The 21765-nt window shown below is 52.0% G+C and overlaps 1 protein-coding gene across 4 annotated transcripts; it reads left to right on the top strand.

Annotated features, from left to right (window-relative positions):
* Positions 1-440: 440 nt before the first annotated feature.
* LOC101169094 (E3 ubiquitin-protein ligase HECW2-like) lies at positions 441-20841 on the top strand. 4 transcript variants are annotated; one of them, XR_013653930.1, is made up of 32 exons: positions 441-779; positions 2569-3274; positions 5205-5312; positions 5524-5618; positions 5841-5916; positions 5979-6148; positions 6224-6366; positions 8510-8610; positions 8974-9533; positions 9599-9740; positions 9805-9939; positions 11144-11245; positions 11451-11601; positions 11679-11782; positions 11858-11973; positions 12199-12384; positions 12933-13085; positions 13172-13274; positions 13703-13799; positions 13900-13983; positions 14049-14158; positions 14237-14357; positions 16613-16726; positions 19096-19248; positions 19332-19430; positions 19498-19627; positions 19699-19845; positions 19914-20028; positions 20090-20175; positions 20246-20358; positions 20501-20679; positions 20718-20841. XR_013653930.1 is itself a non-coding variant. In XM_023963814.2 (32 exons), the coding sequence occupies exons 2-31, from the start codon at positions 2911-2913 to the stop codon at positions 20610-20612; spliced, it is 4290 nt and encodes a 1429-aa protein (XP_023819582.1). In that variant the 5' UTR covers positions 441-779; positions 2569-2910; the 3' UTR covers positions 20613-20641; positions 20718-20841. The 4 variants fall into 4 exon arrangements, 3 of the variants coding, with proteins under 3 accessions (XP_023819582.1, XP_023819580.1, XP_078798492.1); XM_023963814.2 differs by having other exon boundaries at positions 20501-20641; XM_023963812.2 differs by having other exon boundaries at positions 20501-20841.
* Positions 20842-21765: the final 924 nt, after the last annotated feature.

The following is a 21765-nucleotide window of genomic DNA, read 5'->3' as shown; positions in this document are numbered from 1 at the left end:
CTGAAGTTAGCCTGAAGTTAGCGTGAAGTTAGCCTGAAGCTGATCTGAAGCTGAAGTTAGTGTGAAGTTAGCCTGAAGCTGATCTGAAGTTAGCCTGAAGCTGGTCTGAAGTTAGCCTGAAGTTAGTGTGAAGTTAGCCTGAAGCTGATCTGAAGTTAGCCTGAAGTTAGCCTGTGCATTTGTTGAACAAAATATTTGCATTTTTTTCATGTTTGTATAACATTACAGTTGTGAAACAGTTTGTGTGCGTTTCTGATTATTGAGACTGAATTAACTCCATAGAAGCTGGACTGAATTGGATCTGAACTTAGCCTGAAGCTGGTCTGAAGTTAGCCTGAAGTTAGCGTGAAGTTAGCCTGAAGCTGGTCCGAAGCTCGTCTGAAGGCAGGACTGGGCGGAACGCCGCAAAGCAGAGGCGAACTTCTGCCAGCGGCGCTGATTGGGCGAGATCCGCTCACACACAGGAAGGCCCCGCCCACCCATCCTCATCCTCCTCGGCTCTGATGAAAACATCGGTCTGAGGCTGAAACGGAAGCCGCGGTCCCTCCCGCTCGCCGTCCGTGGATCAGATTCGGTGTTTCTCGCGTGTTTTCGGGGAGAACGGACCCCCCCCCCCCTCTATCAGCTCCGCCGGAGCTCATGCAGACGGAGCGGGGCGACGCCGGGCTGTGGCGGGGCTGCGGAGCCGCATATCCGGCCGGGAAGCTCAGGAAGGACCGGTGATGAGGATGAGGCCTCGCTGGAGATGAAAGCAGCGCGTGAACGCGCGCGTGGAGACGGTGAGAGGTGTTTCCTTGGGCGCGCAGGGTGGGGGGCATGCTCATGTTATGCTGTAACTTATGAGGCCCGAGGAGGTTCCTCTGGAGAACACCGACCCCCTCCGTGCATCCCAGAACCGGAAGTTCTGGATCTGTGGGTTGGATACCTGTGGTTCTGTGGGATTTTGGGGTGTAGGTTCTGGTTCCGGGTCAGTGCTGTGGATGCCCATCCTGACCCGCCTTCACCTCAGAGGTCTGGAGAAAACCGTCTGATGTACCGAGGACGGCGTTCATCAGATCACACCTGCAGCAGCGGTTGCAGGTTTGAAAGCCCTCATCCCTGCGTCCAGCTCCTGGTTGCCATGGTGATGGGGATTCTGGGAGAGGTGTTGTGAGGCCAGGACCTTCCCCAGGTTTCAGGGCGGGGTCACATGAACAGCTCCATCTGTACCAATGGATTTCCTTTGGGTTCTGGTCCACGCCGCTGACTGACTGAGTGACTCCGCCCCTCTGGCATTTCCAAACAGGAAGTGGCTTCAGCCAGAATCCCATAGACTTCTGTAGAGAAATAACCAGCTGTTGGTCATTCTATTGGTCAGAGTCTGGATGTGGAACCTTTTTCTGGATGATCCTATTTTTTTCTGTAGTTCAAGTTATTCAAGTTAGAAACCGACCAATCAGATGCCTCAGTAAAAGTAGGAGGAGCCTGCTGGCCCCCCAGTGCAGCATTCAAACCGATTGGCTGACAGATTTTGCAGAGCGTGCTTTGAAGGGGTAGGGGTGGGCCTTCCTACAAGCTCACTCCTGATTCGTCAGCCAGTCCAGTTCTCTGACAGTGAGCGGTTCGCACCGACAACAGGAGACCTGGATCAAAGCAGGTTTGATGAACTAGAACCAGAACCTTCTCTAAACGTTTCTTCTGCTGGACGGACTGTAGTCTGTGACAGACTGAGGAAGAGGAGAGGACGAAGAGGCCTCCTCAGAGGAATGTGAGCGTGTGGGGGGCAGGAAACTGTCTCCACCCCCTCATTGTTCTATTCCTGGATCAGCAGGAGCAGACCTGTGGCTGACCCCTCGGACAGGACATTCAGACCATGTGGGAACAAAACGGCATCATCTGCATAGCGGTTATGTCCGGTCTGAGGGCTGCTCCAGTGTGTCTCCAGTCTAAGCTTTACTGGGAGGGGTGGGGGGTGCTGGTCCCAGCAGCTCTTAAACTCTAGTACCATCGGTTGTTTATGGTTTTCTTCATTTAAAACAAACTGCACTTCATATTTCGTGCAGAGAAATAGAAATGATGTCGTCTTAAATCAATTTTTCTGGAAGATCAACCTTAAAAAAGTTTTCTTTTTAGGTTATTTTTTGTTTTGTTTGACTCAGGGGTCTGTGATTGGTTGTCTTGTCTTTTCTATTGACTGAAGGGTCTGTGATTGGTTGTCTTGTCTTTTCTATTGACTGAAGGGTCTGTGATTGGTTGTCTTGTCTTTTCTATTGACCCTAGGGTCTCTGATTGGTTGTTTTGTATTTCTATTGACTGAAGTCTCATTGGTTGTTTTATCTTTTGGTTTGACTGAAGGGTCTCTCATTGGTTGTCTTGTCTTTTCTATTGACCCTAGGGTCTGTGATTGGTTGTCTTGTCTTTTCTATTGACCCTAGGGTCTGTGATTGGTTGTCTTGTCTTTTCTATTGACTGAAGTCTCATTGGTTGTTTTATCTTTTGGTTTGACTGAAGGGTCTCTCATTGGTTGTTTTGTCTTTTCTATTGACTGAAGGGTCTCTGATTGGTTGTTCCATCTCTTGTGTTTCACAGTTGGAGGATGACCGTGGTCTCGGCCGCACATCTCCTCTTCCGTCTGGACTGATGCTGGTCCGGCACACCTGTCCCTCCGTAACCTCCTGCTCCGTTCGGCTGCAGACACGCCTCTGTTGGTGGAAGCTCGGTTGATGGGCGGACGGATGATGAACACTGCCTCGCTCAAGCGATGAGGACGCATGAGTACCGGCAGAGCTGCTCCATCTTTGTTCTAGTTCCTTTTCTGCTGGAGGACTGAAGACTTTCTTCCTCCATCATTTGCTGTTTCTTTCTTCTGCCCCCGTTTCACACCACCACTGCCAATACCCCCACCTGACAAAAAGTTTCCTCCCTTCAGCCATGGCAGCAGCTGCTATGGCTTCCTCCTCGGCCCCCCCATTATCATCTTCTCACAGTGATGGAGGTCGGGATCCCGTCCTGACGGAGCGCCGACGCGGCCTTCCCTCCCGGCCGTACACGATTGGCCCTGACGGCCTCCACACCCTGTCGGAACAGGAGGCCCCTTCCTCCTCCATGACAGCAGAAGGAATGGGGGCGGGGCTCCAGCGGGCCAACAGCGACACAGACCTGTTGACCTCGGAGGGCCGCTCATCGCTGACGGCGTCCACGTACCAGTTGACTCTGGGCCACGGGCAGCTGGTCATATCCTGGGACATCAAGGAGGAGGTGGACGCCACCGACTGGATTGGACTCTACCACATTGGTGAGCCCTTCCAGAACCTGCTGTGGGTTCACGCCCCTGTGATTATGTCAGCATGCCTGAATAGACCTAAGTTGGGTGTTGGGGGGTGGGAAGGGTTGTAGATGACCCGATTCATATGGACTATATAGTAGAGATGCATAAATCAAACCAAACACTGATCAGTCCGCCCAGACCTGGCCCCTGATAGGATCTGTCCTCTGAGAGGTCACTGACCCACTTTCTGATCAGCTCCTGACTGGCCCCCTGTTCTGCCCCCTAACCGTCCCATGACCTGCCGACAGTTGGTGGTCGATACGTCAATGGTTGAGTTGGGGTTGATACTCTCTTATGTATGGAAGTAGCGCCATGCTAACATGAAAAGCAGCAGAGGAAACATGAATTTGACAGCATTTCTATCAGCAAAGGCCAAACTGACACAATATTTCCATCAGACATTCCCGCTAAATATGACGTTCATACACAGAAATTAGGACATGTAAGTACACAGGTCGAGGTTTTAAGTAAACTGAAACGACACAGGGAATAAGTGTCGAACACAAGAGGATAAGAAGGCCCAAAATCCAGGAGATCCCTCTAATGTGTCAGTATTGAGAACCCCGCCCCGCGGCAGTGGCTCAGGCGGTTTAGTGGGTCGTCCAATGATCGAAGGGTCGGTGGTTCGATCCCCGCTCCCCCCAGCCAACTGTCGTTGTGTCCTTGGGCCAGACATTTCACCCTCCTTGCCTCCAGTGTGGCTCCACTGGTGTGTGAATGTGCATGAATGTCCCGGTGATGGTCAGAGGGGCTGTAGGCGCCAACTGCCAGCCACGCCTCTGTCAGTCTGCCCCAGGGCAGCTGTGGCTACAACCGTAGCTACCATCACCAAGTATGAATGAGGAGTGAATGAATAATGGACACAATGTAAGTGCTTTGAGCGTCTGGAAAAGCACAGATAAATCCAATCCATGATTATTATTATTATTATTAGTACTAATTGATTTCAGCTCCTTTAATCCTGATTGATGGATTTGTCATTTCTACTTAATAAGAATGCAAAGAACTCTCCCAAAATCTCTGTAATCTTATCGTTAGGGCACATCCTGATGGATGGTTAGAGACGTATTTCCTGAATGCTATATGGGCCGTAAGCTAGAAAAACCAAGAAAACCAATTTCACCTAAGGCTAGGGATGGCGAGTTTAGCTCAGGCTGTGTAGTTTAGCAAGTACCTCTGGTATTTTATGACTGATTCCCTGTACTTGTACAACAACTGGTATAAGCCCCATTTAGATGGCTATTGGGCTATAGAAATAAAATTGAACTGCAAACACAACAAACTGTAAGATCCGTGTCCGAGGAGTCCAAAGAATAGTTCTCCAAGAGCCAAGAATCCCTTCGGCAGACCTTGTGTCAGCAGGTGCCATATTTTAAGGTGCATTAAGGGAGACACAAGAGCAAAAGATAAGTCCGTCAGTTTGGAACACGCTACATGTTAGCCACGTTAGAGTATTCACATGACCTGTAACCTCCAATCTTCTTAGTAATACGTAACAAAAACACGGATTCACGTTAGTACTACAAAAAGCAGGTTGAGGCTCAGTTAAAGTTTGGACGATCATTTGGAGAAGTTTCTGGATTACTGGGAGACCAGAGGATGGTTACATGACTGACAGTCTACACACCATGTTTAGAGAAGAAATGGCACCCCCCACCCCATAACAGCATTCCAACAGTTAAGTTTGGGGGTGGAAGCATGGTGGTTTGGGGTTGCTTTCCAGTAAGGGGCACTTGCAGACTTCATGATGTTGAAGGAGAAATGTACCATGAAACCAGTGAATGGGTTCTACCCGAGCTTCTTCTCTGAACGGGTTATACTGTAGATTGTCGACATCTTTGTGTGACTGTAAGCTCTGACCAGGAGTCTTTGGTGAAACACTGTTGACGTTTGACAGACGAGACGTGTGTGGCAAACATGTGGGACTCCAAGAACCGCGGCGTCAACGGCACCCAGACAGGACACATCGTATGGAGGCTGGAGCCAGAACCCTACTTTACAGAACGTGAGTCTGTAATCTGCCAAAGGACCCCACACGCCTAATGTGGGTTTAAAACCAAGAGGGGAGGGGCTTCAGATGAGAAGGGACAGCCTAAAGTTGGTCTGTTGGTGATCCGGTATTGATCTGCCTGACGGTGGTCTGTAGGGACTAGTTTGTGTACAGCTGGGTTTCCTAATCAGACGATAGAAAGCTAACCTATGTTTGTCTCCGACAGCGGAAACAAAGATCTGCTTCAGGTACTACCACGGACTGAGTGGAGCTCTACGAGCGTCTACACCCTGCATCACCGTCCAGAATCCTGGAGTTCTGGTACGTATGTCTGCGGGCTGCTGTGTGTTTTTTTTGTTGTGTGTGTACATGTGTTTTCTGCTGTGTGTGTACATGTGTGTGTACACGCGTTGGATTCATCCATGTGTCAGAGGCCTCACTAACAGGCCAGTCGATACCAACCACTAGGGTTTGGTGAGAGGAGCTCTGCTGACGTTTATCAATCGTTCCAACATCCCAGCGTTTGGTTCGGTTCGTCTCCAGGTGAGGAGTGAAGGTGAACGGGAGGAGCCGTCGGGCGGGGAGCTCTGTCAGAGGCTGGTCACCTTCACCATTTCAGGTAAGGGGAAGCAGAAGACCGTGGAGTCTCTGAGGAACGACTCCTGAGGTTCTCCCTTTCAGACGTCAGAGCCGTGGGACTGAAGAAGGGGATGTTCTTCAACCCCGACCCCTACCTGAAGATGTCCATCCAGCCCGGCAGGAGGACTGGCCTCCCCAAGTTCACCCACCAGGGTCAGGAGAGGCGCTCCTCCATCGTCCTCAACACCACCAACCCCGCGTGGCACGGAGAGGTCAGTGTGGGTTCTGTGGCTCCGCCATGGTGGTGCCAAACCACCATGACGATGAAGAGTGTGTCTGTGCCGCAGAAGTTCACCTTCGTGGCGCTCCTGAGCGACGTGCTGGAGGTTGAGGTGAAGGACAAGTTCGCCAAGAGCCGGCCAATCATTAAGCGCTTCCTGGGTCAGCTGGTTGTTCCTGTTCAGAGACTCCTGGAAGGACAAACGCGCACGTGAGGGTCTGCGTGCACGTGTGTGTGTGTGCATGTGTGCTTACGTGAGGGTCTGCGTGCACGTGTGTGTGTGTGCATGTGTGCTTATGTGAGGGTCTGCGTGCACGTGTGTGCATGTGTGCTTATGTGAGGGTCTGCGTGCACGTGTGACCCGTTGGATCAGTGTGCGTTTTAGTGTTTGTGCATGTTAGTGAATATCTACAGTCAGGACCATCAATATTTGGACAGACACACATTCTGTCTAATGTAGTTTCTGTCCATTACCACAGTGAATTTGAAATAAAACAACTCAGATGCCATTGAAGTGCAGACTTTCAGCTTTTATTCCACGGGTTGAACAAAAAGATTGTATAAAAATGTGAAAAACTAAAACATTTTTTAAACACAATCCCTTCATTTCATGGGCTGGTAAGTCATTGGACAAATGAAGTAACTGCAAACCAAATGGTCATTCCTAATATTTGGTTGAAAAGCCTTTGTTGTCAATGACAGCCTGAAGTCTTGAACTCATGGACATCAGCAGATGCTGGTTTTCTCCTTCTGAATGCTCTGCCAGGCCTTTACTGCAGCAGCAAACAGTTGCTGTTTGTTTGTGGGCCTTTCTGTCTGAAGTTTAGTCTTCAACAAGTGAAATGCTGCTCAATGGGTTCAGATCAGGTGACTGACTTGGACATTCAAGAATATTCTACTTCTTTGCTTTAATAAACTCCTGAGTTGCTTTGGCTGCATTCACCTGGATATGCGCAGACAGTCTGTCTCTGAACACCTCAGAATTCATTGGGCTGCTTCTGTCCTGTGTCACGTCATCAATGAACACTAGTGTTCCAGTGCCACTAGCAGCCATGCAGGCCCAGACCATCACACTGCCTCCACCGTGTTTTACTGATGATGTAGTGTGCTTTGGATCAGGAGCTTCTCCACGCCTTCTCCATACTTTTCTCTTGCCATCATTCTGGTAGAGGTTGATTATGGTTTCATCTGTCCATAGAATGTTTTTCCAGAACTTTTTTAGATGCTTTTTATCAAAGTCCAGTCTAGCCTTCCTATTCTTGAGGCTTCTGAGTGGCTTGCATCTTGCAGTGTTCCCTCTGGATCTTCTTTCATGCAGTCTTCTTTTATGGTAGACTTGGATATTGATCCGCCTACCTCCTGGAGAGTGTTGTTCACTTGGTTGGCTGTTGTGAATGGGTTCCTCTTCACCATGAAATGATTCTGCCATCATCCACCACTGTTGTCTTCCGTGGACGTCCAGGTCTTTTGGCGTTGCTGAGTTCACCAGTGTTTTCTTTCTTTCTCAGCATGGACCACACTGTTGATTTAGCCACTCCTAATACTGTAGCAGTTTCTGGCATGTTTTTTTTTTCTGTTTTCTCAGCTTAATGATGGCTCCTTTCACCTGCATGGAGAGCTCCTTTGAACACATGTTGTCTGTTCACAGCAAAATCTTCCAAATGCAGCACGAGTCCTCTAACCAACTCCAGGCCTTTTATCTGCTTCACCCATAATGACATAACAAGGGAATTGCCCACACCTGCCCATGCAATAGCATGAAGTCAATTATCCAATTACTTACCAGCCCATGAAATGAAGGGATTGTGTTAAAAACGCTTTAGTTTTTCACATTTTTCTGCAATCTTTTTGTTCATCCCATGGAATAAGAGCTGAAAGTCTGCACTTCAATGGCATCTGAGTTGTTTTATTTCAAATTCACTGTGGTAATGTACAGAAACTAAAATAGAAAGGATGTCTCTCTGTCCAAATATTGATGGTCCTGACTGTATATGCATGTCTACAGTGAGGTCAATAAGTATTTGATGACTTGGGTTAAACAACTTGAATATTTGGTCCAAAAACCTTTGTTACCAGTTCCAGAGGTCAAACGGTTTCTGTAGTTCTTCTCTAGGTTTCTACACACTGCAGCAGGGATTTTGGCCCATTCCTCCATACAGATCTTCTCTAGATCAGTCAGGGTTCAGGGCTGTCACTGAGCAACACAGAGTTTCAGCTCCCTCCAAAGATTCTCTTGTGTGTGTGACTTTGTGTGTGTTTCTTAATGTCACTATGTGTATCTTTTTCTGTGTGTGTGTGTGTGTGTATCAGGGGTTGTGTTCCACAAAGCTCTCTCTCTTTGTCGTCTGCACAGCGACCACGAGCTCAGCTTCGGGCTGAGCCGCCGCCTCCCCACCGACCACGTGAGCGGCCAGCTCAGCTTCAGAGTCAGCCTCACCTCTCCTGGTTCTGAAGGTGGGTGGTCCTGAGCAGAACCTGCTGCAGAACCGTCTGCAGAACTCTGTGTCCGTGTTGTAGAGGAACGCTTACAATGCTTTCAGCAACACAAACACACACACCCCAACAGTCATGGCCAATCAGCTGAAGCTCTGGTGGTGGTTTCCATGGTGACGCCACGACTCGTTTACAAACGCTCCCTCCTTCTGCCGCCCGGCGCTGACCCGTCTTCATCATAAAGCCGTGACTCGTGATGATTCTGACGGGTCTGATGGTTCTGATGATTTTGACGTTCTCTGAGAACTCCTGGTCTCTCCGGGAGAACGATGTAGGTCAAAGTTCATCAGAGACCGACCCCGCCCCTCTCCCCTTACTGTGCAGAAGCAGCCGTGGATCTTGGAGCGACCGCGCTGGGGGGCGCTGAAACGCCGTCAGATGATGAAGACCTGCCGCACTCTTCCTCCCCTCATTGCGTGTTCGAGCCATCCCTGTCCGGTCCGGAAGTGGGCCGCCTGAACGGTTTCTACGGCGACGGCACCCTGTGGTGTGAAGCCAGAGAGAGGGGAGGGGCTTCAGGGCCCCACTGCCAGAGGCAGGTGTCCCTCAACGACTACCTGGACGCCATCGAAGCCCCTCCCAGCATGGGGGGGCGAGCGGCGCCTCTGCCAAGGCTCCGCTCCAGTTTCCCCACGGACACCCGGCTCAGCGCCATGCTGCACATCGACTCGGACGAGGAGGAGGACGCGGCGGGTCGGCGGCAGGAGGCGGAGCCACAGCAGAGCGCAGCCGCCGGGTCTGACGACCCTGAAGCCGGACCGGAGGCCGGTGTCTCAGGGACGGGCGGGTCTGCCGCAGAGCTGTCACAGGTCCAAACAGAACCGGGCTGTTGTGAGAATGATGGGGCCTCTGGCTCCTCCCACGGACCGCTGTCACCCATCCAGGTGGGTCCCTGCTTCCTCCTGTCTTTCAGGGGGGGCATCCGTGTCACGGATCTTCTCCCTTTCAGGAGGTGGATGCTGGGAAAGAAACGGCTCCAAAGGCAGAGGAAGAGGGGGCGGAGTCATCCAGCAGCGAGGCCACCGGGCCAGCCGGAGCGGCCCCCACCCCCAGCAGCAGCGCAGGGGTCACTGTGGGGGGTTCTGAGCCTGGTAAGGGGGCGGGGTTAGACTCCTGCCGGAAACCCCGACCGGACTGACAAACGTTTACATGCAGGAGCTGAGGGGGGCGGAGCCCCGGAGAAGGGAGGAGCCGTGTGGAGGAGGCTGTCTGAGGGGTTGGAGCAGAACCAGGACAAATCCAGAACCAGGAAGGATGAAGCCCGGACCAGGCCTGGGGAAGGAGAGACAGGTGAGTCCTACAGATGCCCCCTTCCTTTGGGGTACCAGCCCCCCTGGATGTCCCGCCCATCAAAAGAGGGACGCTCATACTCTGTAGTGAACACCACGGCCCAGGGAAGGTGCGGTCGACCTCTGGCCACAGGGTTACAGGTTTGAATCCCTGAGCCCCTCATTGCTCTCTGTGGCTTGGTTAGCACCTCAGATGGGAGCTGTGGCAGCATTGGTGCCGGCACAGGGGGGGTTTGTTTAAGTAAATAACAAGTATACATAGTCTGAACTACAAGTGTGTAAAGTCTTACTGTAGTTATTATATATTTTAAACCTAAAATGATTTAGTCTAAAGAAGTAATGAGTCAGTTTACTCCCTACACTACACGTACATAGTCTATATTATAGTTTCTGTATTTATACTCAAGTATACTTAATCTAATATGTATACTTTTATGGATTAAAAGAGATTTCATTTGCTCAAAAGTCACACTTTGTGTGCGCGCGTGTGTGTGGATGTGTGTGTGTGTGCGTGCGTGCATTTGTGTGTGCGTGTGCGTTTGGATGTGTGTGTGCGTGCATGTGTGTGTGGATGTGTGTGCGTGCGTGGATGTGTGTGTGTGTACGTGCGTGCATGTGCGTTTGGATGTGTGTGTGGATGTGTGTGTGTGGATGTGTGTGCGTGCGTGGATGTGTGTGTGTGTGCGTGCGTGCATTTGTGCATGTGCGTTTGGATGTGTGTGTGCGTGCGTGCATTTGTGCGTGCATGTGCGTTTGGGTGTGTGTGTGTGTGCGTGTGCCTGTGTGCATGTGTGTGTGTGTGCGTGCATTTGTGCGTGCATGTGCGTTTGGATATGTGTGTTTGTGCGTGCGTGTACCTGTGTGTGTGGATGTGTGTGTGCGTGCGTGCATTTGTGCGTGCATGTGTGTGGATGTGTGTGTGTGTGCGTGCATGTGCGTTTGGGTGTGTGCGTGTGTGTGTGGATGTGTGTGTGTGTGCGTGCGTGCATTTGTGCGTGCATGTGCGTTTGGATGTGTGCGTGTGCCCGCGTGTGTGTGGATGTGTGTGTGAATGTGTGTGTGCGTGCGTGCATGTGCGTTTGGATGTGTGCGTGTGCCCGCCTGTGTGTGGATGTGTGTGTGGATGTGTGTGTGTGGATGTGTGTGTGTGCGTGCGTGCATTTGTGCGTGCATGTGCGTTTGGATGTGTGTGTGTGTGCGTGCAGGCGCTGTGGCTGCCGGCGGCGGCCATCAGTCCGTCCGTTCTCTGCCATCGGTCCGTAATGATATCAGCCGCTACCAACGGGTGGATGAAGCGCTGCCTCCGGGTGAGTTGGGCTGCTTTCCTTGGTGTGTCTGCGTCACGCTCACTTTAACTGTGGCGCACGGAGGTGGGAGTATTATTTCACATAAGGGTGATCTGGCTAGAAGGGCTGATCAGACAAAGACAACCAAAGACAGAAAATGAGGCGGGAAGACATCCTGACCGTTGGTGACCCGGCGGTTCTGGACCGTCTCATCTGCTGCTTCCAGACTGGGAGGCTCGGGTCGACAGCCACGGCCGCATCTTCTACGTGGACCATGTCAACAGAACCACCACGTGGCAGCGGCCCACGGCGCCCCCCGCCCCACAGACCTTTCAGAGGTCCAGCTCCACCCAGCAGATGGAGCAGCTGATCCGCAGGTGAGAAGAACCAGAGTCCCGGTCCCAGCGGTGAGGTCTGTCAGGTGTGTCCTGAAGCAGAACTTCCCTTTGGTCAGGTACCAGAACATCCACAGGACCATGACCAACCACTGCAGAGCCGAGGAGCAGCCGGCAGCTGAGCTGCAGGGAGACGAGGTGGAGGCTCCGCCCCTCGTTTCAGGTTACACATGCAAACTACACATGCGTGTTATCAGTCCTGCTGTGTGCGTCCTTCACGCTCTGCTTCTGCCTCCAGACCTGCGCAGGGACAGTGGTCAGTCTGGGTCCAGGTCTCGAGTGTCCCTCCTCCAGTCCCCCAGCTGCAGGTTCCTCAGTAGTCCAGACTTTTTCACTGTGCTGCATTCAAACCCCGTAAGAAATGGTAGCTTCTCTCTGCTTGTGGTGTGAATGATCCATGTGGGACTGGTCTACATGTGTGGGGGTTCTCCTGGACTGAGGTCACACTGATGCTGAGTGATGGTTGCCTTACAAACGTGATGGTGTTGAGGAGCTGAAACGTTGGTCAGACCTGACTGAACGCTGCTCCAGTGGAAGGTGGTGGCATTTCTGTTCTAAGATGGAACCTTATCTCCTCAGAGTGCCTACCGCATGTTCTCCACCAACACGTGTCTGAAGCACATGGTCAGTAAGGTCCGCCGGGACGCACACCACTTTGAGCGGTACCAGCACAACCGCGACCTGGTGGCCTTCCTCAACATGTTTGCCAACAAGCAGCTGGAGCTGCCCAGAGGCTGGGAGATGAAGCACGACCACACGGGCAAGGTGGGTCCACACGCCAGCCAATCACAGCGAAGCAACGTCTGCTAGCATGAACGGGCATGAGTTCAGATACATGGGGTCCTCTCTAGGAGGATCAGCATTTACGCAACGACAGTCCTCGTTTAAGGCACCGTCCAAACCAGGAACCAGTGGCATCTCTTCATACCAGCAGGACTTTTGGCACAACACTGTTTTTGGTCTGCTGTCATAAAACTGACCACAGAAGAAAAACAAAATGGAGACCACCTCCTAAAATCTCCATGTTTCTTATCAGAAAGTCATGTGACCTGTGCCAACCTGCAGTGAAAAACCACAGTCCAAGATGGCGGTTTGCCTCCAAACAACCAAAACTATGGTTACGAAACTTCACAGCTATAGCTCTTGTTCTGCTGGTCACACACAGGGTTGTAAAGTGCGGGCTCCGCCTACTGTTGACCCCGACAACAATGTCCCAAACAAGCCATTATCATGAACCTCCCTTCACCATGCTGGCTGGCTCTGTCAAACGGTTGAACGAAAACCGGTTAACTGTGTTCCGTCTCCGTGTGTAGTCTTTCTTTGTAGATCACAACTGCCGCGCCACCACCTTCATCGACCCCCGCCTGCCAGTCCAGAGCGCCCGGCCCCCCAGTGTGCTGGCTCACCACCAACACTTGACACGGCAGCGCAGCCACAGCGCCGGAGAGGTTAGCCCCCGCAGACGGGTAAGACTCCACGGGGTCACCGTGCCTCGGGCTGCTGTTCAGAGGGGGGGTGTTGGTGTAGATGCTCACTGGACCTTCCTTTGCAGTGGAGGGAGGACTCCCGGCACGCCGGGCCGGCAGTGCTGCCGCGACCTTCAAGCACCTTGACCTCAGCCGGGCGGGGTCAGGTCCAGGAGGCGGTGCCAGCAGGTGAGTGGACACCTGCAGAAGAGATTTTCTCCATGCTGCAATGACCCCAGGGGCATTTGAAAATACCCTGCATGTTTTAAAAATGGCCTCCTCAGGGAATGACTTACAAACCAGCCACCCCCACAACTGCCCCCCTCAGGGGCAGATTTGAAACATCTCCCCTGTAGGGGCAAACATTTCAAAAGACGCCCCACTGTCCGGGGCATGTTTCAACCCCGCTTGCGGTGGATTGGGGCTGGACTCAAACTTTCGAGTCCTTCCACCAAAGATCACACTGGTTCCTCAGGGGGGGGGGGGGGGGGGGGGGGGGGGGACAGGGACCCCCTTATTATCAGGCCAGTCCAGGAGGACGGTCCTGGACCTGAGCCCCCACACCCACCCTAACCGCAGGCCTTCTCCAACCAACCAGGACGTTCTTGTGTCTGCAGCTTACAACGAGAAGATCGTGGCGTTCCTGCGTCAGGGGAACATCTGCGAGATTCTGCAGGAGAGACAACCCGACCTGAGCCGGAACCAGCTTCTCAGGTATGTGCACGGACACACCTGCAGGACCAGAGGAGCAGGGTTTGGAGTCATTCCTGCAGTGTTCCTGTCCCTTTTTGTCTCCTCGTTGCCATGACAACAGGGAAAAGGTCCAGCTGATCCGCTCAGACGGCGTGCCGGCCCTGAACCGGCTGTCCGGAGACGCAGACCTGGTCATGCTGCTCAGGTAAGCTCTTCATGACGTCACAGGAGCGTCCGTGTTGGACTCCGACCCTGTCTGTGTCTCTGCAGCTTGTTTGACGAGGACATCATGTCCTACGTGCCCCCCCACGCCTTACTGCACCCCAGCCACTGCCAGTCCCCCTGGGGGTCGCCTGCGTCCTCCCCCCAGAACTCGCCGGGTAGGGCCGACAGTCCTGATGAAGCCGCAGTGTCGACGAGTGGAACCTGACTGAAAATATGTGCCCCCCCCCCCACAGGCACTCAGAGGGCCAACGCCAGAGCCCCCGCCCCCTACAAAAGAGACTTTGAAGCCAAGCTACGCAACTTCTACCGAAAGCTGGAAACCAAAGGTTACGGCCAGGGTCCCGGGAAGCTGAAGTGAGTCCCCCCGCCCCGCCTGTGCTGTGGTGGAGTGTCCAGCATAGAGCTGTGACGGTGTCGGATTTTTGATCACCGCGGTGATGAACCACCAGGGGGCGCGGTTAACTGCAGCCCCCCCCCTAGGAAAAAAGAAATCCCCCGGTGGCTGCATTGGAGATAAACACAATTACAGCGTAGTATTCTTCATTAACAAATAACAGTAACAACTAACTACGGTACTACCTATCTAACTAATGAACTAACTATGTAGGTGTTGTAGATTGACTGTGACTGTGTGAGCGTGCTGCGTCTTGTGTGGGACTGGGAGGGAGGTGTGCACACGTCTGTTGGGGGTGTGTGTTGATTCTTCTGCTCTCTAGATGCACAGGAGTTTCACCTGTGCTCTCTGGTACAGAGATCTTCTCAGAATATTAAATGTTGTCCAGTAATAAACAGACTGTGGACACCTCGTCACCTTTCTGGTAGCCTTGAAGAAGGCGGGGCAGGAGGCTCCGCCTTTGTTTATACAGACATGTAACGTCACGCTGAACAAAATAGTTCCCAAACGAAACATGTAGTGATATTCATGGAAATCTAACAGCTAGGGTTGTGCCGATGGACGATATCATCGTCCATCGTGATGGGTGACTGACATCCCGATGGAGAGACCACCATCGTGATGCCACGCCCCCGCCACGTTGCGAGTCGACACCATAAGCCGCGGTTACATGTACAAAATATCTTGATGGGATCAATGGTCGGATTAGAATCCAACCGTGTTCATGGGCCCAGAAAAATGTTTTCAGAATATAAAAACGTTCACTAAGGTCACACTTTCCGTCGGAATAAATCATTCGCACATGCGCAGTAGGGTTTGAAAACCGGAAGGATATAGATTCCGCCGAGCGGCTTTTTTTTTCAAACTTTATTGAATGTAACAATTCAATACAAAACAATGTTAAACATATTGACATGTCAGCTCGGTAAAATACGAGACGATCTTCTAAACGTGCCTTTAATAATGTTACGGTTATTATGAAACACCTGTTCGCTCATCATTTGAATTTTAATCCGTGTGGTCAGTGCTTTTTCTGAACGAAGCCAGGATTAGCAGTATGCTAACACGGGCTAACAACATTAGCTTTGGGTGGTGCTGCTTGCTGGCTGCACGTAAACATGTAAGAATAACATCAGCCTTTATTTAGTCGGGACACGACTGGAAACACAAATCCGCGTGATTGTTTGACTGTTTTCTAAGGACTGAGCGACATTTCTGCTTTGAAGCTCAAACCGCTGTGTGTGCTGACGATCCGAGCTGTGCTCAGACACACACTTTTAGACCCGGTCCTGAGTTCGGTAGCTAGTACCCCTAGAGCTGCGGGACGGGTCGCAGTCTTAAATCTCCCACACATAACACTCATGTAAACCCCCCCCCCCCTTCCCATCAAACACAAAGCTGTAAGTCCGCACTCCGCCGGTCCACTTCACTAGTGAAGTGCGGGAGCGGACTACTTCTTTTCTATTTTGTTACTTTTTTTGTTAAAGTCACTTCCCTCCGTTTATACTGGATCATCGCGGATTAGTCATTAGTTGGGAAATAAAATGAAAAAAGCAAAAAAGCGAATAGCAGTTATATAAGAACGAAAAATGTAAAAATACCCCCACCCCCCACCCCCGACGATGCCATCGTCCATCCCGATGGTTGACGGCAAACATCGTCAACGGCCAATTTAAGGGACATCGCCCAACCCTACTAACAGCGCGCGTTCATGACTGAGAACAGGTGAATACCCCCCCCCCCCCCCCCCAACACAAAATCCTCCGGCGGGGGGCCGTGTCACGCACTTAAGAACCCACGCAGGTTGTAACGGAAATGAATAGGTAGAACGCAGTAAATTTGTCGTATTTCCTCACAAGACAGAAACCTATTTTGGTGGAATGAGGACGTGTGTGTGTTTGTTTCTGAAACAGCGCACGTGTGTGTGTGTGTGTAAGTGAAGTGAGCATGTGCCGCGTGCTTCTCTGAGACAGTGACAGCAGAGAGAAGGAGAAGAGTGATAAAAGGTTTCCCATAGAAACCCTTGAAGTCTGAACACAGGACTAGCAGACAAAGTAAATTATCAGCAAAGATGAACATGTTTAATGTGTTTATTATAGTTCCAATCACGCAGCATATGCAGAACTTTCAAAAAAAAAGTGCGGTCATCACTGCAGTGATGCAGTTATCGTCACAGCCCTAGTCCAGCATGCTCACCTTCCTGTGTGTCCCTCAGGCTCAGCATCCGGAGGGACCACCTGCTGGAAGACGCCTTCAACCAGATCATGTGCTACTCCAGGAAGGACCTGCAGCGCAGCAAGTTCTACGTCAGCTTTGTGGGGGAGGAGGGGTGAGTATTTGAGCAGGGGGGGTTGGGACACGAAGCTACTCAACCTAAGCCTTGACCCGTACGGTTTGGGGTTGTCCGGATCCCTGGAGGGTCATTTAGGGGAGCGCCGGTGTGGCGACCAGGTCTCATGAGGCTCGTACCACCACCTCAACATGACAGTGGAACGTACCATTGTCCAGAGTGTGGATGAGCAGTGGAACAGACCATTGTCTGGTGTGTGGATGAGCAGTGGAATGTACCATTGTCTGGTGTGTATGAGCAGTGGAACGTACCATTGCCTGGTGTGTGGAGGAGCAGTGGAACGTACCATTGTCTGGTGTGTATGAGCAGTGGAACGTACCATTGCCTGGTGTGTGGAGGAGCAGTGGAACGTACCATTGTCTGGTGTGTGGATGAGCAGTGGAATGTACCATTGTCTGGTGTGTGGATGAGCAGTGGAATGTACCATTGTCTGGTGTGTATGAGCAGTGGAACGTACCATTGCCTGGTGTGTGGAGGAGCAGTGGAATGTACCATTGTCCAGAGTGTGGATGAGCAGTGGAACGTACCATTGTCTGGTGTGTATGAGCAGTGGAACATACCATTGTCCAGTGTGTGGATGAGCAGTGGAACATACCATTGTCCAGTGTGTGGATGAGCAGTGGAACGTACCATTGTCCAGTGTGTGGATGAGCAGTGGAACGTACCATTGTCCAGAGTGTGGATGAGCAGTGGAACGTACCATTGTCTGGTGCGTGAATGAGCAGTGGAACGTACCATTGTCCAGAGTGTGAATGAGCAGTGGAACGTACCACTGTCCAGAGTGTGGATGAGCAGTGGAACGTACCATTGTCTGGTGCGTGAATGAGGAGTGGAACGTACCATTGTCCAGAGTGTGGATGAGCAGTGGAACGTACCATTGTCCAGAGTGTGGATGAGCAGTGGAACGTACCATTGTCCAGAGTGTGGATGAGCAGTGGAACGTACCATTGCCTGATGTGGAGGAGCAGTGGAACGTACCATTGTCCAGAGTGTGGATGAGCAGTGGAACGTACCATTGTCCAGAGTGTGGATGAGCAGTGGTACGTACCATTGTCCAGAGTGTGGATGAGCAGTGGAACGTACCATTGTGTGTGTGGATGAGCAGTGGAACGTACCATTGTCTGGTGCGTGAATGAGCAGTGGAACGTACCATTGTCCAGAGTGTGGATGAGCAGTGGAACGTACCATTGTCCAGAGTGTGGATGAGCAGTGGAACGTACCATTGTCCAGAGTGTGGATGAGCAGTGGAACGTACCATTGTCCAGAGTGTGAATGAGCAGTGGAACGTACCATTGTCTGGTGTGTGGATGAGCAGTGGAACGTACCATTGTCTGGTGTGTGGATGAGCAGTGGAACGTACCATTGTTTGGTGTGTGGATGAGCAGTGGAACGTAGCACCAAAGTGGAACAGTGGAACGTACCATTGTCTGGTGTGTGGATGAGCAGTGGAACGTAGCACCAAAGTGGAACAGTGGAACGTACCATTGTCCAGAGTGTGGATGAGCAGTGGAACGTACCATTGTCCAGAGTGTGGATGAGCAGTGGAATGTACCATTGTCTGGTGTGTGGATGAGCAGTGGAACGTACCATTGTCCAGAGTGTGGATGAGCAGTGGAACGTACCATTGTCTGGTGTGTGGATGAGCAGTGGAACGTACCATTGTCTGGTGTGTGGATGAGCAGTGGAACGTACCATTGTCTGGTGTGTGGATGAGCAGTGGAACGTACCATTGTCTGGTGTGTGGATGAGCAGTGGAACGTACCATTGTCCAGAGTGTGGATGAGCAGTGGAACGTACCATTGTCTGGTGTGTGGATGAGCAGTGGAACGTACCATTGTCTGGTGTGTGGATGAGCAGTGGAACGTACCATTGTCTGGTGTGTGGATGAGCAGTGGAACGTACCATTGTCCAGAGTGTGGATGAGCAGTGGAACGTACCATTGTCTGGTGTGTGGATGAGCAGTGGAACGTACCATTGTCTGGTGTGTGGATGAGCAGTGGAACGTAGCACCAAAGTGGAACAGTGGAACGTACCACCAACTACGTTTTTGTGCCAAAGGCTCCCATAGACATGGGGACATGTCCCATGGAGGTGTGTTTATGACACGTTCTGGTTTAGTTCATCTATTTCCAACAACAGATGAACGTCTCAGTGAGAACTAGACTCATTCTTTCCCAGTTTCACTGTTTTCTACGTCAGTGTTCTCCTTTGGGAACATTTGTTTGTCTAGAGGGCTCAGAGAACACACCTGCATTCATGTAGATACACAATCTGAGGGTCAAAGGTCACCATTGTCACACACTGGGTCTCCTGAAACACCTTTGTGTGTTTCCTTGTCTGTGTTACAGACTGGACTACAGCGGGCCTTCCAGGGAGTTCTTCTTCCTGGTTTCGAGGGAGCTCTTCAACCCTTATTATGGTCTGTTTGAGTACTCGGCCAACGACACCTACACGGTTCAGATCAGCCCCATGTCAGCCTTTGTGGACAACCATTATGAATGGTAATACACTCAGACACACACAGACTCACACAGACACGCTCACACACCACACACACACACGTGTCCTGGTTCTCTGGGTTCAGGTTCCGGTTCAGCGGCCGGATTCTGGGTCTGGCTCTCATCCATCAGTACCTGCTGGACGCCTTCTTCACCAGACCCTTCTACAAGGGTCTCCTGCGCATGTGAGTGCACGGGTGGTCAGAGGGCCTCCTGGGGTGGGACAGGAAGTAAGGTGTGTTCCTCCTGCAGCCCGTGCGACCTGACCGACCTGGAGTACCTGGACGAGGAGTTCCACCAGTCGCTGCAGTGGATGAAGGACAACGACATCGAGGGCATCCTGGAGCTGACCTTCACCGTCAACGAGGAGGTCTTCGGACAGGTACCCGTGCTCGCGGCGGGCCCCTGGGTGGGCCCATGGGGGGGCCCGCCTTCACCGGCTTCTGCTTGTAGATCACAGAGCGGGAGCTCAAGCCCGGAGGGGGGAACATCCCGGTGTCGGAGAGGAACAAGAAGGAGTACATCGAGCGGATGGTGAAATGGAGGATCGAAAGAGGAGTGGTCCAGCAGACCGAAAGCCTGGTCCGAGGGTTCTACGAGGTAAACGGCCATCCAGCCCCATCGCCACGGCGTGCTGGCACCGTCCTGACTCTCACGGCTCTCTGCAGGTGGTGGACGCCAGGCTGGTGTCCGTGTTCGATGCCAGAGAGCTGGAGCTGGTGATCGCTGGGACGGCAGAGATAGACCTGTCCGACTGGAGGAGCAACACGGAGTACCGAGGAGGTAAGCAGGGGGGCACAGTGGGGGGCCAAAGGCCAAGCTGCAGTGACCGTGTCGTCTTCAGGTTACCATGACAACCACATCGTGATCCGCTGGTTCTGGGCGGCGGTGGAGAGGTTCAACAACGAGCAGAGACTGCGGCTGCTGCAGGTGAGCTTGTTCTGATGGACCCTCGGCGGGCACGGTCAGGTGACTGACGGCTCCGCCCCCCCTCCCTCAGTTTGTGACCGGGACGTCCAGCATCCCGTACGAGGGCTTTGCCGCTCTGCGCGGCAGCAACGGACCCCGCAAGTTCTGCGTGGAGAAGTGGGGGAAGGTCACCTCCCTGCCGAGGTGAGGTCACGGTCCCCACCTTCAGCTGGAGCCCCCCCTGCAGGGCCCAGAGAGGGCTCCCCCATGGAGCACCAGCTGACACTCCTTTATTAGCACCTGAAGTCCTCCCTCTCTGTGGCCCCTCCCCCTCTCTCCCCTGCAGGGCCCACACCTGCTTCAACCGTCTGGACCTGCCCCCCTACCAGTCCTTCTCCATGCTGTTCGAGAAACTGCTGACGGCGGTGGAGGAGACCAGCACCTTCGGGCTGGAGTGAAGCAGACCTTCCTGGTCTTTTTGTAACAGGTGAACCACTTCCTGTCCGAGGAACCGACCCCGTGCAGGTGAACCACTTCCTGTCCGAGGAACCGACCCCGTGCAGGTGAACCACTTCCTGTCCGAGGAACCGACACCGTGCAAGTGAAACTCACCTGGGCCTTTTACTGCTCATCGTTTTTTGTATTTTGGAGCAAGAACAATCAAATAAAAGTCGCACACCAAACCTCCACAGAGTCCGGATGAGTTTCTGGTTCTGACCTGGGGGTTACATAACACAGAGTCCCACCTGTTCCTGGTGCAGAGGTAGAGCGGTCCACCCCTGGTGGGGAGATCGCAGGTTCGATTCCAGCCTTGTCTGCCTGAGCTGTGATCGGTAACACGTGTTCAAGCCACCACTTCCCACCTTTCGGGCTTCCGTGTTCCAAACTGGCGTACACTCTTTGCTACTGAAGTTTCTACCTCACTTTTTGGGCTTCACGTCCAAGAAAAGCATCCATCAAACACTGGTTGAAGGCTAAACATTAGAACATGCTACCGCCCCAGTGAATAAGAAACAGCTTAGAACAGGGGTCAGGAACCTTTTTTGCCGAGAGAGCCATAAACGCCACATATTTTTAAATGTAATTTCGAAAGAGCCATACAATAATGTAGTGTCCCTTCCCCACACTGAGGCACGGAGACTTAACATCATTTAAGGTTCTTTATTCTGGTTAATGTAGACCACAGCAAACGCCGTACAACTAATTCATCAACTCCTGAATCTCTCCCGTCGACACGAGAGCGCTTCTCCCAACTTTATATTCCCCCCCTCCCGCTCCAGCCCTCCCATTTCCCTTATTCGGCCCATAGCTGAACCCCATTGGTCCAAACTACCTAACAACAGGCTGAGCGACAGAACTGAGAGCCAATCAGATCTCTGCTTGATGCGTTCAATGAACTCCAGAACTTTAACGCGGCCCAACAGCTGCCCAGTTAAACTCAGTCCGCGACAATATGTTTAAAACTAAATATACAAGTGAATGTGTGCATTTGATGTAATTTCAACATTTCTAAAGTACAATAAGTCTGTGGATTCTTTTTAATAACATTGTTATGCTGTTGCTAATAAATGATGAGTATTTCTCGTGGTAGTTTTGCTGATGGTCTAGTCT

This window comes from Oryzias latipes, chromosome 2 (assembly GCF_053564925.1).
Source record: "Oryzias latipes strain Hd-rR chromosome 2, Olatipes_Hd-rR_3.1".
Lineage (NCBI taxonomy): Eukaryota > Metazoa > Chordata > Actinopteri > Beloniformes > Adrianichthyidae > Oryzias > Oryzias latipes.
The sequence above is the reverse complement of the archived record's forward strand: the minus strand, read 5'-3'. Positions and strand labels throughout refer to the sequence as shown.

What these genes read in the sequence shown, in the direction of transcription:
- LOC101169094 (XM_023963814.2), top strand. Translation starts at nt 2,911, where the DNA reads ATGGCAGCAGCTGCTATGGCTTCCTCCTCGGCCCCCCCATTATCATCT. An exon ending in ACCCCGCGTGGCACGGAGAG is followed by an intron (nt 6,149 to 6,223) that starts GTCAGTGTGGGT and finishes TCTGTGCCGCAG; the next exon opens with AAGTTCACCTTCGTGGCGCT. An exon ending in TGTGGGGGGTTCTGAGCCTG is followed by an intron (nt 9,741 to 9,804) that starts GTAAGGGGGCGG and finishes GTTTACATGCAG; the next exon opens with GAGCTGAGGGGGGCGGAGCC.